This window comes from Callorhinus ursinus, unplaced genomic scaffold (genome assembly GCF_003265705.2).
Source record: "Callorhinus ursinus isolate GAN/ISIS: 27379988/994484 unplaced genomic scaffold, GSC_fseal_2.0 scaffold10, whole genome shotgun sequence".
Classification (NCBI taxonomy): Eukaryota; Metazoa; Chordata; class Mammalia; order Carnivora; family Otariidae; genus Callorhinus; species Callorhinus ursinus.
In genome coordinates, this window is record NW_027397072.1 from 39,855,151 (window position 1) to 39,872,491 (window position 17,341).

The 17,341-nt window shown below is 42.3% G+C and overlaps 2 protein-coding genes across 12 annotated transcripts in view; one reads left to right on the plus strand and one right to left on the minus strand.

The window, feature by feature from the left end:
- Nucleotides 1-2,253: 2,253 nt before the first annotated feature.
- Nucleotides 2,254-11,966, minus strand: MRPL35 (mitochondrial ribosomal protein L35). Its single transcript, XM_025868277.2, has 4 exons — nucleotides 11,859-11,966; nucleotides 6,099-6,288; nucleotides 5,304-5,448; nucleotides 2,254-2,597 (listed from the first exon to the last, which is right to left on the minus strand). The coding sequence occupies exons 1-4, from the start codon at nucleotides 11,899-11,901 to the stop codon at nucleotides 2,409-2,411; spliced, it is 567 nt and encodes a 188-aa protein (XP_025724062.1). The 5' UTR covers nucleotides 11,902-11,966; the 3' UTR covers nucleotides 2,254-2,408.
- A 3,644-nt stretch (nucleotides 11,967-15,610) lies between these two features.
- The window catches only part of IMMT (inner membrane mitochondrial protein), a 39,840-nt gene continuing 38,109 nt past the window's right edge, over nucleotides 15,611-17,341 (plus strand). For 2 of the 11 annotated variants that reach the window (XM_025868251.2, XM_073897444.1), the window contains exon 1: nucleotides 15,691-15,896. In XM_025868251.2, the coding sequence (XP_025724036.1) occupies nucleotides 15,852-15,896 (45 nt within the window). In that variant the 5' untranslated portion in view covers nucleotides 15,691-15,851. Of the gene's footprint in view, nucleotides 15,897-17,341 lie in introns of all 11 variants that reach the window. The other 9 variants (XM_073897446.1, XM_025868254.2, XM_073897447.1 and 6 more) reach the window with 8 other exon arrangements.

Sequence of the window (17,341 nt, forward strand, 5' to 3'; positions counted from 1 at the left end):
GATCAAGCCCCGAGTCGGGCTCTACATCAGCACAGTCTGCTTGTCCCTCTCCCTCTGCACATCCCACTTGTGCATACGCTCTCTCAACTAACTAACTAACTAACTAAATAAATAAATATTTTTTAAAAAAATGATGTGGAAACTCTGAGAGTGGTTGGCTTCTGCCACCTCAGAAGTTATGAGGAAATGAAAATCAATCAAAACAGGATGCCACTGCATGCTTCAGTCTTACCTCATCTCAAATCCAATGTCTGTTCTTTATTAATGGGTCGCATAAACAGACATACAGGTGGCCTTCTAGTTTTAGAACCCTCTCTTGTCACCCCTTTTCCTTTTAAGGAACATGCACTGGTTTCAAGAAATTCTTCTAATAATCCTAGCCTGACTTACCACAGAATTTCAATTTGGTTATCTTTAACCTTATTCTATTAACAATAAAGAAACTTCATCTTATCATCATCGGCTACTATATTAAAGGATTTGAAGTAGTAACTGAGGCATAATTCTATTTAATACAGACAGTTCCTGACTTATGATGGTTTGACTTAGGTTCTTCGACTTTACAGTGGTGTGAAAGTGACATACATTTGGTAGAAACCATACTTTAAATTTTGATTTTGATCTTTTCTGGGGCTAGTGATACACAGTAGGGCACTCTCTTGTGCTGCTGGGTGGTGGCAACAAGCTGAGACTCCCAGTCAGCCACGTAATCACAAGGGTAAACAACTGACAGGCTTACAACTGTCCTGCACAGACACGCCCTTTCTGTTTTTCACTTGCAGTATAGTACTCAGTAAACATGAGACAGTCAACACTTTATTATAAAATAGGCTTTGTGTTAGATGATTTTGCCCAACTGTAGGCCAAAGTAAGTGTTCTGAGCACATTTAAGGTAGGTTAGGCTAAGCCATGATGTTCAGTAGCTTAGGTGTATTAAATGCATTTTCAACTTAGGTTTATTGGGATGTAACCCCATCGTAAGTTGGTTAAGATCTGTAATGGTTTTTCATCCAAAGTGCTCTGTTGTTTGAAAATGCTTCCCAGATGAGTCTGATGGGATAGGTGAGAACCACTGCCCTAGACTTGAACCACACAGTGAACAGAATTTTCCTCAATGCCTCTCATTCAATCCTCTTCAAGTGATCAATGCTTAGCTCTTGCATCATTTCCAAAATGATTGTTTTCCTTTAGTTTCTACAATGTGTCTTTGGAAAATGTTTATCCTCCAATTAAAAATATGAAATCTCAGGTGAGTAAACTAACTTTTAGGAAATACAGTGCCTTGGGGTGCCTGGGTGGTACAGTTGGTTAAGCATCCGACTCTTGATTTAGGCTCAGGTCATGATCTCAGGGTCGAGATCGAGCCTCGCATCAGGTTCTGTGCTCAGTATGGAGTCTGCTTGTCCCTCTTCCTCCACTTCTCCCCACTGCTTGCATGCTCTCTCTCAAATAAATAAAATCTTAAAAAAAAAAAAGAAAATACAGTGCCTTTCAACTCTTGGATAAAAAGTGTCTGCACCTCTAAAGCCTCTTCTATTTCATGAATGGGCATACTGAAAGCCTATTTCATTTACTTGTCTCTCTACAAAAATGCTGTTCCAATACACTAAGAACGCTTATGAACCCAATAAACCTAGAATACTAGACAGGTGTTGCCACCCCATGCTCCCCTCTAAGTGAAACTGCTCACATAACTATTTTTTGCTCCATGTGAACCTACTTATTAACACAACCAAGTGAGCCAGGGTGGGCTCCCGACACGGGTCAGTAACTCCTGATGAGACCTGGTCTTTAGTAAAAGAGACAAGCTGGCCCAGTTAGTCTCCTGGCACTTAGAGCCTGGAGAAGGGCTGAGGGTTAGGATGCAGAAAACAACTTGAGAGGCGCAACTCAGAGAAACTGAGTCACACACATGGCAGACCCCCAAGCCTCAAAATCTAGCATCTTCTGCTGCTGAGGCCCTCAGATGTGCCTCGGACTCAGGAATGCGGTATAATTTCTGTTCTTCCTGAGGCCCGGGGGTTAGTTGCGGGGGTGGAGGGTGGTGGTGAGATGGTTCCTGAGTTCCCAGGCATATATACTTAAAATAATGTCACACTGCTGGAGCTGAGTCTTCTTATACCTGCCCTAACTTGACATTCCTTGCAATTAAATAAGCCTCACTGGAACTAGTTAGGCCATTACCATTTGTTAAAAATAATCAACAATTTTAAACTCCTATTTCCCTGAACAAATTTGAAAATGTTTAATCCATTGTGTTAAAACTTTGGTAAGTTTAATGTTGGAACTGTGTGTTTCCAGACCAACTGGCACAATTTACATCAAGTTGTGTACTTATTCCATTTTGCAATGACATCATATACACGAAGATACATCTTCAATAGCTAGGAAGTCATAAAATTTCTGATCTATACTTTCAGGTTTGTCCGATCATGGTACTTCTGATAAGGATCGTCAGCATACCAGTTTCGCCTCTTCCAGAAAGACGTTGTCATTTTATCTAAGAGCTTACTCTGGGTTTTATTGCAGAACACAAATTCCCTCAAGCGCCTTTTTCTTGCAGCCGTCTTTTTCCATAATTTTTTCTTATAACCAGCCTGTTAGATGATATTATAAAGACATTCAAAACATGACGTTATATAGGAAACAACAGATATCTTCACCATTCATGGTTTAAAGGCTCAGTGGGAACAAAGATGAGATTGACTGGGGCTGGTATGTTTTTCAGAAAGATGTGATTCTCAGTGAGGGGTAGGTACAGAAAGCATGTGCAGTATGAAAAAGACATATTAATAATTTAATACTTGGATAAAAGATTATTTAAATTAAAACCACAGAGAATAAAGCCAAATGACTCTTTGTGGCAGGCAAAGTACAGAGTAATGATATATAATTATAATCACCAACTTTATATGCATTACCTTATTATCTCTTCAACAATCTTCAACAACATACTATTATTCTCATTTTACAGATTAAAGAGAAACAACCATTGATTAAAAAGTTAACGGCAGCAGACCGAGGTCACAGAACTAGTAAGAGTTCTTAACCACTACTCCACTATTTTTCCCAATGTGGAGGATGATGAAGGGCATTCCTGGCTAGTTGATGACGTTTATGTTCATTTAAGGGGACCTTATAAGTATTACAAAGGCTGATAAAACCCAGTTCTCGAGTGTATTACTTCATTTCTTCCTTTCACACTAAGGACCAATTTCTGCAGTAAGTACGTTTCTAAGGAATAACGAATACAATAAAACCACTATTGGGAGTGATGAAGGAATGATGAACTCCTATGTTTAATCCAGAACTGCCGTATACACCATCCAAGCATTATTCATTTTGAAGAAACAATTTTTGAATTAGAAAAAAAAGGATTAATTTCTGAAGAAAAATTAGATTGAATATAAAATCTACAATCATAGTCTGTTTAGATTACAAGAGACCTTAGGTGCCATCCAGGTTAATACGTGGCGAAAACCACACACAAAGTTACAGGGGAGAAGAGACTAGAACTCAAGCTATTGCTAAAAGCCCTGTGTCCTAGGGCACTACATTAACTGAACAAAACCACAGCCCTGGGCTGAGAAGACACCTTGGGTTTCTGACATGTCTTGGTGTCATCACTCTGACCAGCAACTTCTACAGTACAGTTATACTCAGAAATAAGGAAACGTTATTTAAGAGTTATGGTTTTAAAATTCCAGGGATTAGATTTTTTCTACTCCTTGCTTATAATTTAAATTGAAAGATTCAAACCCAAATCCCCTTATCTGTGTAATAATTTTGTAGTTTGCAAGCCAACCTGGGTTCTTGTGGATCTCTGACTTACAGCTAATTTGCTGTCCTGCCTATTACCACTAGGATCCTCTGAACATTATTCTATGGAAAGCAACCACTGTGAAAATGCTTGAAGTTTTATAGACACTCTCTAGGTTCAGAAATGGGAGGGAATAAAACTGTGCTGCAGAAAGTATTTTCAGTTCTTATACATTAATATAAATTAACCCACCCAGCTTTTTTGTTTTCCTCTTAATATTACATTTTGATGAAGCAGGATATTCTGTATATAGAATATTTTGGGGGGTCCTGAGCGGGGACTAGGCATGATTGGAGAATTTGATCAGGTCCTTTATAACATGCGGGTTTCAGGGCCCAATAAAAGGGATGTAGAAAGGAAGGCAAAAAACCCCACCCAGCTTATTTTATCTAGGGCCAGATGACGACCTGGAAATAATCAGTATGACAACAAGGGGGAAGAAATTTTCCAATGGTCCAAAATTCAGAACTATTAACTGAATAACTCAGTTCAGCTACTTATGGATTACATGAGCTTCTATTTACTAGTGTAGCAAATGAACTACCGCAGTATTGTTCTGAAGGAGGAATGAGCTGAGAGTTCCAGTCAACCTTTTTACCTTAAATTTAGGATTGTTTATAAGATAGGAAATAATCCTTTCAACCTTTCAACTAGCGAAAGTCTTACCAATTAAATATTTTATTTTTATGGAGAAACAAATTTTGATCTTTAAAGAATCGTTTAACTTCCAAATAGTAAAAGGGAATTAGAATTTGAATAGTTATCAAAACTCAAAGGTGGTTTTGCAAAACTCTAGTCTTTAGCTGCTTTCTAATTATCAGCTACTCTGTTTCCAAGAATAAAGACGTGAGTGAAAAAGCCCACACACATGCTGAATGACGTGCTGTGGGAGAGGATGGAACAGTAATAATTTGTCAGAGGTCCTCTCAGAGGCTGTGGTCCCAGGCCAGAGTAAGTGTTAGGGTCCTGTCTGATACGGACCCCAATCATACACACTTACAGAGAAAGACACAGAGTTAAAAAAGTGTATGTGGGGTTAATATTCTGTCATAAAGACTAAGCCACCTAAAGAATCCAATCCAAAGCAGGCGGAAGAGCCCTTCAGCCCCTGATCTGAGCCATGCCACAAAGTCCCTGCTGAAGGCGACTGCCGCTGTAACACTCTGGACTTAAAGAGGGCCTCCCCACAGGCTATTACCTATGGGCGGTGTCACAGGGCTTCTGGTGATCATTAGATATGCCAGACATGTAGAAGACCTGTGATGAACTCATCCTACAGTGAGGAGTTTTGCCATTGTGACTGATACTTTGTTTTATGAATTCATTTACCTTAAGAGATGCCTGCCAAGCTGGTACTTAAGCACAGCACTGTAAAAGCAACTGGTAAACGGGAGGAAGATACATCAATGAACAGGCTCACTGAATTCTTCATTTTCATCTGCTCCCACTCCTTTTTCAATCAAATAACAGTGTGAAGACTCACCTTCCTCCTCAGCCACAGGCCAGAATGAAGTCGAAGAAACCTATAGACAACAGCTTTCACGGTCTTTCTTTTCCCTTTCCGTGAACTGAAGTACGTTACAGTTCTGACTGGTAGCTTCAGGACATTTGGAAGCAAGGGGGCCACTCTAAAATATATTAAAAAAAATTTTAACACAGCAATAAGACTCATTAGAGGATAAAATCCATTTTTGTACTTAGAAATGAGTGAAGAGGTTCTACTGGAATAGAGCCAACTTTAATATACATTGTTACTTTAAATGATCCATGACACTAAGCATAAATAAGAATAGCCACTATCACCAAATTGTAAGCGTTCCATCAACTACCCCCTCAATCCCTATGAGAGAATTTATCCTATATATTTTAATCACCTGATTTCTTACCTGCCCGCTAGATTATCAAGTCTTTGAGGACTTCAGTTTATCTTTGTATCCTTTCTGCCAAGAACTGGGCACCCAGGAGTCCTTAACTAAATATATGTTGACTAAATGAACACCAGCCTTGCATGCCGAGCATCTTGTTCACCCTCCGCTTTGGCTGACAGCTTCCATCCAGGAAACCACATCTAGGACATCAGAAGTGTGCTCTGTTTGGCAGTCCTGCTGCTGGCATGTAGGCACACAGGGATATCAATCATACTCTCCCACTCTAGCAGGCAGTCTACATGATAAACAGCAGGTAGGCAAAGAGTACCATCTGCTTCTAAGATGTCTTTGCAGGCAGGAATATTTTACAATTTTTGTCTAAGCATCCCGTTTACTGAAATATACTCTACCTGTTGAGGATTGCTGTAGTATGCCCACATGTCAGGTTTCTGACACATGTGCTAAGTCCGGGAGCAGAGGAAACAATTGGTGTCTGAAGAGAACTAAAATGTCGGGTGGACAGCGCAGAGCTGAGACAGGCATTCTGGACACAGTTTCGATAGGCTGAAGACACCCAAATGTTCAGGGGCTGGAAGACTCCTGCAGAGAGAGAGAAGCATACTTGTTTAATACGATGCTCCAAAATAGGCATCCAGACATTTAAAATCAATGTATCAAAAACCAGGTGAGCAAGACTCACCTGTGGAGCTTTTTACCAACTTTACTGGGGTGTAACTTAACATAGCACAAAATTACCCATATGTGTAATTCAATGCTTTCCACTAAATTTAGGAAGTTGTGCAACCATCACCACAATCCACTTTGATGTGTCCTAGTTCTGTGTTCAACAGTAGGGAACAAAAATGTTTGTAACATTAAGTCCAGCTCTTATCCTCTGACGAGCCAGGGCTCCCCAGCATGTAGTGCAATGGCAAGGCAGAGCCAAGAAAGCTTGGCCACTGCCTGGAGAGGCAAGAGAGTGGCAAGAGGAGTCCTAAAGGAAACAAAAGAGGTACGTGAGCTCTCCTCTAGGAAATGAACAGGCCACAGGAGGAGGAGGTCGAGAGTCCAGGTAGGATGAACAACATTCACAAAGGCAAGGGGGGCTGAAACAAACTCGTGCCCGGAGCGGGGACTGGACCTTCCAGAGGCTGAGCACTGCTTGCCTGACAATATGGAGATGCCTAGGCGCGGCTCAGAAGGCACCTCATGGGGTTGGGGGTGGGGAGGGTCTAGATGCATCGACCCAGTGCAGTCCTCTTTACCTATTCTTCACATTATTGCCAAAGTAAGAGTCCAGGGCTACAAAGCAGAGTCACTCAGGGCACTGACTCGACTCAGATTCTGAGCCTAGGGTGGGACTCAAGAACGTGCACACTGAAAAAGCGCCACAGGATGATGGAAATGCCCCCAAACTGGATTGTGGTGATGGTTGCACGACCCATTAAATTTACTAAAAATCATCAAATTGTACACATAAAGCAGGTAATTTTATGGTATGTAAATTATACCTCAATAGTTGCTTTAAAAAAAAAAAGTTCCACAGATGAGACTGCAGTTCAGCCAGGGCTTAGAACCGCTGCCTTACTCTCCGTTGCACTGATTTCACGTGACAAATGAGGGGCAGTGCAGTGTGGGACTGGGGTGCTGGTGTGAGTCAGACTGCGTTCACCTTCTAGCTCAACTACTCACTAGCTGTGTGACCACCGGCAAGTTACTGAAGCCTTCTATGCCCCAGTTTCCCCAAATTTAAATAAGGTTAGTCATGGGGAGGTGACAAGAATTAAATGAGAGAAAACATGAAAAATGCTAGGGAGAGCACTTGGCACAGAGAAATCATTTAATGAATGCTAATAGCAGATAGTAAAGAGCAGAGAAATGCTTAGCAAAAATGGTATAATGTTAACAGATGGCAGGAGAAAGATTGAATACTTAAAAGCCACATTTTGCTTTTCTGTTCTCCATTGAAAATAACAATTTTCAGGGCGCCTGGGTGGCTCAGATGGTTAAGCGTCTGCCTTCGGCTCAGGTCATGATCCTGGAGTCCTGGGATCGAGCCCCGCATCGGGCTCCCTGCTCCTTGGGAGCCTGCTTCTCCCTCTCCCTCTACTGTTCCCCCTGCTGTGCTCTCTTACTCTTCAAACTAAAAAGGGTAGTATAAACATTAATGAATGAGCTGAAATCCAAGATTCAGGAGACTGTCGAGAGCCCCTCTGGGAACTTGGAAGTGAAATTCTCTACTGCAAGGCATTCAAGTTTCCAGGTATAAGTAACTTATATTTCAAAGAACTGTAAATACTTGGGCGCCTGGGTGGCTCAGATGGTTGAGTCTGCCTTCGGCTCAGGTCATGATCCCAGGGTCCTGGGACTGAGCCCTGCATTGGGCTCCCTGCTTAGCCAGGAGCCTGCTTCTCCCTCTCCCTCTGCAGCTCCCCCTGCTCATGCTCTCCCTCTCTGTCTCTCTGTGTCTCAAATGAATAAATAAAATCTTAAAAAAAAAAAACTAAATATTTGCAGACGTGAGTACAAACTAGGAGGTAATCTTTGAAAGATTAAGTGAATTGAAGAGGAGAACTGTAAACAAGAAAATGTCCCAATTTTCACAAGGTCATCAGAACTTGGTGTCTTGGGGCACCTGGGTGGCTCAGTTGGTTGAGCGTCTGCCTTTGGCTCAGGTCATGATCCCAGGGTCCTGGGATGGAACCCTGGGGGGACTCCCTGCTCAGCAGGAAGCCTGATTCTCCCTCTCCTGCTCCCCTGCTCATGCTCTCTGTCAAATAAATAAATAAAATCTTAATAAAAAAGGGGGGGGCACCTGGGTGGCTCAGTTGTTAAGTGTCTGCCTTTGGCTCAGGTCAAGATCCCAGGGTCCTGGGATCGAGCCCGCATCAGGCTCCCTGCTCAGCGGGAAGCCTGCTTCTCCCTTTCCTACCCCACCTGCTTGTGTTCCCTCTCTCGCGGTCTGTCAAATAAATAGATAAAATCTTGAAGAAAAAAAAAGAACTTGGTGTCTTGGTTAAAACAAAACAAACAAAAACTCTCAAATTCTGAGAAACCTCCCCTGAAGGAAGTGAGTAGGTAAGAGTCTAGAACATATAAATGGGTAAACTACAGACTCATTTGTAGGGGAAAAAAAAGTTAGAATGGATAAATAAACAGGAAGTGCACACACACAAAAATCTATATTGTCAACTGGGAGTGAACTGTTCCTTAAAAAGAACTTCATTTTTTGATGTAGTCACTAGCCTGGGAAATCATGGGAATGTCTAGACACAGTGTAGCCTGATTTTAGGAAGGCATGTGAAAGGTTTCTTTATATTCTAAAGAAATAAATGTGGGCAGGATAATAGTACAGTTACATAAATTCTAAGCTGACTAGAAACTATCCCCAAATTAGCTGATTTCTGTTCTGATCAAAGTCTTTTCCTGGCTCCCTAATTATATTTTCCTCAATTTTTACGAAGGCCCTGAAGCTGCATAAAGCATGTTTGTCAAATCTGCATAAAAGCAAAGTCCAAAGACTATCTGGACTCAAAGTGATCTTGGTAAAATGGATCAAAATTAACAAGACAAAATCCAGGATAAATACACCGAGGTTAGAAAAAATGAAGGAAAGGTAAATCTTGCTTGATAGCAGTTCCTGGGAAAATGACTTGGGGGGCCTTATCCACCATACCCTCAGGTGGCCCAAGCTGTGATTTAGCTTGTAAAAACTGAACACAGCCTAACTCAGAATGTGTTGACAAAAGGGTAGCACACAAATCAAGGGCAGTAATTAACTGCTCCTTCAGTCTTCTGCCCTGTTTGGGCATTTTAATACATACTGGCATTCTCTAAACTCATTCTTATATGGAGAACACAGATATTTTAACAAAGAAAGTGACACAAAACCAGAGTTTTGAAGGAATAAGAAGAGGCAGAGGGAAAAGGGAGTGTACAGGTGAAGAGTGAAAAAAAATGGTATAGTAGGTTTGGGGAATTACAAATAGCTCCGTGTGGCAGGAATCAAAACAATGGGGAGTGTGGAGAGAAGCGAGTACGACTGTCTAAAGTAGTGGCCTTCAAACTTTTTTGATCCCATACCCTCTAAAAGTATTCTGAAAAATTTTGTATGGGGCTCAATTCCACAACCCTGAGATCATGACCTGAGCTAAAATCAAGAATCGGTTGCTTAACCGACTGAGCCACCCATGCACCCCTATTTTTTAATTTTTTTAAAAAGATTTATTTATTTATTTGACAGAGAGAACACAAGCAGGGGGAGTGGGAGAGAGAGAAGCAGGCTTCCCACGGAGCAGGGAGCCCGATGTGGGGCTTGATCCCAGGACCCTGGGATCATGACCTGAGCCGAAGGCAGACTTTTAAGCAACTGAGCCACCCAGGTGCTCCACACCCCTGTTTTTCTTAAAACACTTACTTATCTTAGAGAGGGAGAAGGAAAGAATCTCAAACAGACTCCCCACTGAGTGTGGAGCCCCACTCAGGGCTCAATCCCATGACCCTGAGATCATGACCTGAGCTGAATTCGAGTCTGATGCTTAAGGGACTGAGCCAACCAGGTGCCGGTGGGGTGATTTTAAAAAAGCACATCACTTTCACAGTATCAGGCAATGCTGAATATATACATATTCTGATTCAGCAATTTCACAGCCAGTTTTATAAGGATACACACAAGGACATCGTAGAGAAACTCTTGCACTCATGTGCCAGGACACAAAGAAAATCAGCTTTGGACCTAATCGCCCCAAACTGAAAACAATCAAATGCCCGGCAATCCCAAAATGGAGAATGGTGGGGTGGTCGAATAAGAGACTATTACATAGGAACAAGAAAGCACTACAGCTACACCCAAAATGAACGAATTTCACAAAGTAAAAGACACGAGAGTACATACTGTGTGATTCCATTCATGTAAAGTACAAAAACAGGCAAAACAATATATTACTTAGAGATGCCTACATAAATGTTAAAACTATTACAGAAAAAAGGACAAGATAACAATGAAATGAGGCTACTGTTTATATTTAGCAGAAAGAGAATTTTGATTAGGAGAAGCACAGTGAGATAGAGAAGAGGTTCCTGGTAGTGTTCTGTGTCCTGCCTTCGGTGTTATAGGGGCGTTTGCTTTGGAGTGAGTGAGTGAGTTATTTAGTTAGTTATTTAGTTATATATTCATGGGAGACAGAGATAGTGGCAAGAGGGAGAAGCAGGCTCCCAAGGAGCAGGGAGCCCGATGCGGGACTCGCTCCCAGGACCCTGGGATCATGACCTGAGCCGAAGGCAGACGCTTAACCATCTGAGCCACCCAGGCTACCGGGGCGTTTGCTTTAGAGTTATTTGTTAAGCCATTCATGTTACATACATTTTTTTCTTTGTATGTTACTTTCACAATTAAAAAATACCCCCACATAAACATGCTCTTCTGTAACAGCTGGAAAATTTACATTGTAGCTTTTTTCTTTATTCCTACTCTTCCTACACAGAATTTTATCCTAATTTATTTTGTGTATAACTAATTTACTGATAATTTTATCATATTTAAATAATATTTTTGCAAAAGTCCTTAGAGCGAAGGCAACTTAATTTAATTGCCCTCACTCCTGTCATCTCCCTCAGTCGAGAAATCCTTATGACTGCCCCCGGACCGGGGACTGAGTGAGCAAAAAACACGCCACGTTTCCTGCACATTGTGTGAATCTCATACATACAAGCTTGCTGGGTGCCAGGCACTACGCAGGGCTCTTTACAGGCACGAGCTCATTTAGTCCTCAGGTAGATGGTGTCATCCCCGTTTTAGAGCTGTAGAATCTGAGGTTCAGAGAAATTACTTTTTCAAGGCCAAAGGTCATGAGTGGCGAGTTCTAGCCTCTAAATGAGAAGGTTAGCAGGGACTTTTCTCTTCTCCTTCGCCCCCCTCCTCCCCAGTCCTGGTCTGTTTTCTAGGTAAGGCGGAACGGCCAGGAGCCGGTAAGGAAGCGGACACCGGGGGACATCCAGGTCCACCAGGGTCCAAGATGCGACCCGCCGAACACAGGCAGTCCCGGAGAAAATTCGGGACAATCCCCTGGCCTTTTTTTTTCCTGTTAACTTCCACGCTAAACGCCTACTCCATCCTGCACCAGTTCCGCCTTCTGTGAGGGAATAAATCGAGCGCCTCGCTTTCCACTGACCTGATGCTGCCCTCACGGCACGAGCAAAGGCAGCGACCGCCATCTTGCCACCCCGCCCTACGGCAGCCGCATTGGGTCTAAAAGCTCCAGGGCAAAAGGGAATTAAGAAGAAGAAATTTGGGTGGAGTCGAAGAAGGAGAAAAAAAAATGCATAAAGGAACGGTCAAGGCAACCTTTATTGAATGTCTTCTATATGCCAGGTTATTCTTCACCGCTGCAAAACAAGTGCCTATGCATATAGTAAGTAGGCTCTTAAATTTTTAATGAGCATTTGATAGATCTATTTAAAGTACACAGTTTGAAACACAATTTCTTTTTGCTCATTTTATTAAATTTGAGGAAATAACTTATTTTCCTTCCAAAGCTGGTAACTGATAGGCTAAGTGATTGGGAAATAGCAATGTTATTAAAGTTTTTAAAAAAATAGAATGACAGCCATAATTAAATGAATGTAAATATCCTAAGGCTACCACACACATATTTTTTTCTAATCATTAATACCGACTGTCATTTGGTAGAATAGCATCTCAATCCTTACTAAACAATTCTATGTTCCTTATTTTATTCTTGATGATTAGTGATCATACATTTTTTCTAATATTCATTCAAACAGAAAACAACAAATCTCGCGCCCATCCTTGTTGGCTAAGATATTCCATGCATATACAATAAATGACACCATATACTGGTTGAAATGGGACACCATATACTGCTTGAAATGGGTAAGGATCAAGACTGGTCTCGAGCAGTTCACATTTAATAAGGAAACAAGCATAGAACATAAATACAAGGCAGATAAATAATTCATAGGAGTAGTTCAAAGTTAAGGAGAAAAGGCTTTCTGACTGAGATGATCAGGAAGGAGGTGGTAGAATATAATGTGAATCTTAAAGAATGGGGAGGATTTTAACAAGGGCAAGGTCATTGTTGGTGGGAAGAACATGAAGAGCTAAGATGAGAAGAGAGGGAGCCAGGACAGAAAGATACAGGATTTATTTACAGCAGTGGTTCTCAAACCTTTTTTGGTCTTAGAACCTCTTTACACACTTAAAAACTGAGGACTCCAAAAAGCTTTTAATTGTATTTCCAATTCCTGCTGTAACAAATTACCCCAAACTTAGTGGCTTAACACAACACAGATTATCTTACAGTTCTATAGGTCATAAGTCTAAAATGGGCTTCACAGGGTTAAAATCAAAATATCCAGGGTTGTGTTCCTTCTGGAGGCTCTAGGGGAGAATCTGTTTCCTTGCCTTTTCTAGCTTCTAGAGGCTGCCTGCGTTCCTTGGTTTGCACCATCCATCTTCGAAGCCAGTAATCACATCCCTCCGACTTCTGCTTCCATTGTCACATATCCTTTTCTGACTCTGACCCTCCTGTCCCCGTCTGTTACTCATAAGGACCCTTGTCATGACATTGGGCCTATGCAGATAATCCAGGATAGTCTCCCCATCTCAAGAGTCTTAATCACATCTGCAAAGTTCCTTTATCATGTAAGTTAACATTCATAGGTTCCAGGGATTAGGAAAATGTGTATATGTTTGGGAATAATTATTCTGCCTACCGTACTAATTGATTTTAAAACAATTATTTTTATAAAATATACTCATAAAAATAACTATTGCAAGATTTAAAAAATTAGTGAGAAGAGTGTCATTTTATTAACCTTTTTTGCAAATCTCTTTAAGGTATGGTTTAATAGAAAGCTGGATTCTTTTTTTTTAATTTTTTAAAGATTTTATTTATTTGACAGAGAGAGACACAGTGAGAGAGGGAACACAAGCAGGGGGAGTGGGAGAGGGAGAAGCAGGCTTCCCGCGGAGCAGGGAGCCCGATGCGGGGCTCGATCCCAGGACCCTGGGACCATGACCCGAGCCAAAAGGCAGATGCTTAACGACTGAGCCACCCAGGCACCCCAGAAAGCTGGATTCTTAATCCAGCTGGATTGAATTTGTTTATGCATTCAATCTGTTGTGATATCACTTGTCACCTAGCTTTTGGAAAAACACTACTGTAAGATTATGAGATAATGAGTGAAAACAGCAAATAGTATCTTAATATTATGAAGGTAGTTTTGATTTTATGGATCTTCTGAAAAGGTCTCAGACTCCCCCAGGGATCCCAGTTCACACTCTGAGAACCAACTGAGAATGTTAAATCCTTTAGTTCTTCTGGCTTTTGGGGTATGTAAATGGGTGATGAACTCTGACTACTATCATTGCTTTCTTCATCTCCCACCTAAGGTGGCCAAGTTGAGCCTTAAAAACATTCCCATATGCTGGAAAAGTACTGAGACATTTCATAAATGCTCTTTGAATTGGCAGTGGGAGTCACTGCACATTTTTGAACAGAGGAGTGATTTAAATTTGTGTGTTACTTTAGGGGAGTACATTTTAAAGCAAAGAAAAGATTCATAATTTGCATGTGGAGGATGAAGATTAAGGATTTGGTTAAACGGGACATTAGGAGGGCGCCTGGGTGGCTCAGATGGTTAAGCGTCTGCCTTCGGCTCAGGTCATGATCCCACAGTCCTGGGATCGAGTCCCGCATCAGGCTCTGCCTCTCTCTGTCTCTCATGAATAAATAAATAAAATCTTTAAAAAAACAAAACAAAACAAAAATGGGACATTAGGAAACAACAGAAAATAATTTTGGAGTTTGAGATCTGGAAGCTGGAGAAGTTGGTAATGATGTTCAGGCCCAAGATGTGGCTGGGCCACCCATGGTTGGAGCAGACTGAAATTGCTTATTGGTATTGAGAGGCTTATGGCCAAGATGTTAGAAAAGTCATTACACTGGCATCACCCAGGATAACAGCAGTAGGCAGGGGTGGGGTGGGGAGACTTCAATTTAATTGCTAAAGTTACTTTAAAAAATGGGTGACTGCTCTGAAGGCTGTTAGGTGATGGTGATATGAAACAGAGGGTAATGTAATTATTAAAGCACATTGAAAAGCACTGAACATATACAAACATAAGTATTTGATTTTACTTAATTTTCAAATCCATTTCTCCATTTTACAAGTGGGATTAGTATCATACTGTAATACCACCATACTGTAAAAAACTAACTCTAGGAACGCCATACTGTAATAAATTACCTAGGTAAGACCTGAAAATACTTTGCAAACACAACAGATATACACGTTATTTAGTTTCTTTGATGTTGTGATGGTGATAAAATCATTATTAGTACTAACAGTATTGAATACTATGTTCAATATTTAACATGCTAAACCTTGGTTACAGACTCAGTGGAATACTTTGAACAGTTCTTCTGCACTGACCTCCTTAACTTCCAACCCATCCCACAGACTGCAGCCAAAATTATCTTTGTAAAATGAAAACGTGGTGGGAAAATCAGTGTGGTTTAATCTAGGAGTGGAATCGGTGGAATCTGAAGAATCTGGGTTTCTATTTCTGCTCTGCCATTTGTTAGATACGTGTACAACACACTCCGCACAAAGGTCTCTCCAGTGTCCGTTCACCCAGTCTCCCGTAATCAGGATGACTCTCTGAAGAGAGGCTGTCAAATGAAAAAAACACGCAAACCAAGACACCACTGTTTACGTAACTTTCGCCAAATTGCTTTCTACGAAATATCCAGCTGACATAGGCGGTTGAGATGGTCTCTTGCTTGAATTCTTCGAAGAATAACATCTGCTTTCTGCACTGATCAAAGCCCAAGTTTCACACTCCCCCGCACCCTCCCAGTTCACCTACTAACCCCTTCTTGGGGCTACAGACCGGAACTCCGAGAGCGACCCGGAAGGAGAAATCGCCTTTTCCGCCTAGGGAGAGCCCACCCTCTCCGAGCGGCCTGGGCGGGGTCGAGAAAGGGGGCTGCGCGTGCGCAGCGGCGTTGGTTGCCCTTCCGGTACGACCGGCGCGGAAAAGCTGTACGGACGCTGGCACCCACTCACGCACACTCTTCTCTACTAGCACCGCCGCGGCAGCTCCCGCGTATACCGGCGGTGCCGTCCCCCCGGCCGAAATGCTGCGAGCTTGTCAGTTATCGGGTGTGACCGCCGCCGCCCAGGTGAGCGCGGGGGCGCCGGGAGAGAGCGCGTGGTGAGGCTGACTCCCGGCGACCAACGGAAAATGGGAGAGGCTTTCGCTCTGTCTAGGCCCCGGGAGAGAGGCTTGTTTCAGGGCCGCCTTTATCGTGAGAATCCTGGGCCGACCTTTGAAGCAGTTAACTGGAGAGTTTGCCCAAGAGGGATGACTTGAGGGTTATTGCTGAAGTGGGATGGGTGTGGAAAGAAGGTGGCGGGGAGGCGGGCGCAGGACGGTCGGCACGGCTTCGTGCACGTGTCATCCAATCAGCCCCGCGGTGCCCTAGTCAGGGACCAATCGTGGCCGCTGCCGCTCGGGTCGCCGGTTGGGCTCGTGATAGGTTTCGCGCAGCCAGTGGTTGAAGGTCGAGGGGAGAACTACAGTTCCCAGCAGGAAAAGCCTAGCTTTGGCTTGTTGCATCTTTAATAAGGAGGTGTTTGGACTGTTAGAGTCCGCATTTTAGGGGTCAAGGCTGTAATTAATCGGGAGGGACCTTTTTTTTTTTTTTTTTGTAGCTGAGAGCGCCTCTGAGCTATTCTCACTCTAAACAAAAATGGGAGATTGTAGTTTATGGAGTAAAAGACTCTGAGGAAGGACAGGAGTCATGACCTTGTGCTCATTTCTGAGATTAGCTTGGGGATCTATCTCTTCAAGTGCTGGGACAACTGTGGCAGACATCCAAGAAGTCTGTAGACACCCAGTGACTTTTATTTCTGCACGGTTATCAAAGTAATTTTCTAAAATTGGAAATAAAAAAATAAAACTATTTCCATTGCCTACAATTTTCAGAATATTGATATGTGGGAAAAATGTAAAACAGGTGCTGTGACTCAAGTAGTAATTGAACAAAATCCCTAGTCATAGTGAGTGAGAAATCATAAAAGTCAATTCTTTTTCCTTCAGGTTTGCTTGTCTCCCCACTTGTTGCCAGGATAGAAGCAGCCCCTTCTATAGGCAAGTAGGGTCTGTATTAGTTCTTTATTGATGCATAAGAAATGTCGCAAATTTAGCAGCTTAAAACAACACCCATTTATTATCTTACACTTTTTTTTTTTTAAAGATTTTATTTATCTATTTGAGAGAGAGAGAGAGAAACAGCACGAGAGGGGAGAAGGTCAGAGGGAGAAGCAGACTCCCCACTGAGCAGGGAGCCCGACGCGGGACTCGATCCCAGGACTCTGGGATCATGACCCGAGCCGAAGGCAGTCGCTTAACCAACTGAGCCACCCAGGCGCCCTATCTTACACTTTCTGATTATGAATGGTCTGGATTCTTTGCTCGGTGCCACACAAGGTTGCAGTCAAGGTGTTGACGGTGGTATGGTTCTCATCTGAAGCTCAGAGTCCTCTTTCCAAGTTCATTTTGGCAGAATTCAGTCCCTTGCAGCTGAAGGACTGAAGTCCCTGTTTTCTTGCCTGCTCTCACCTA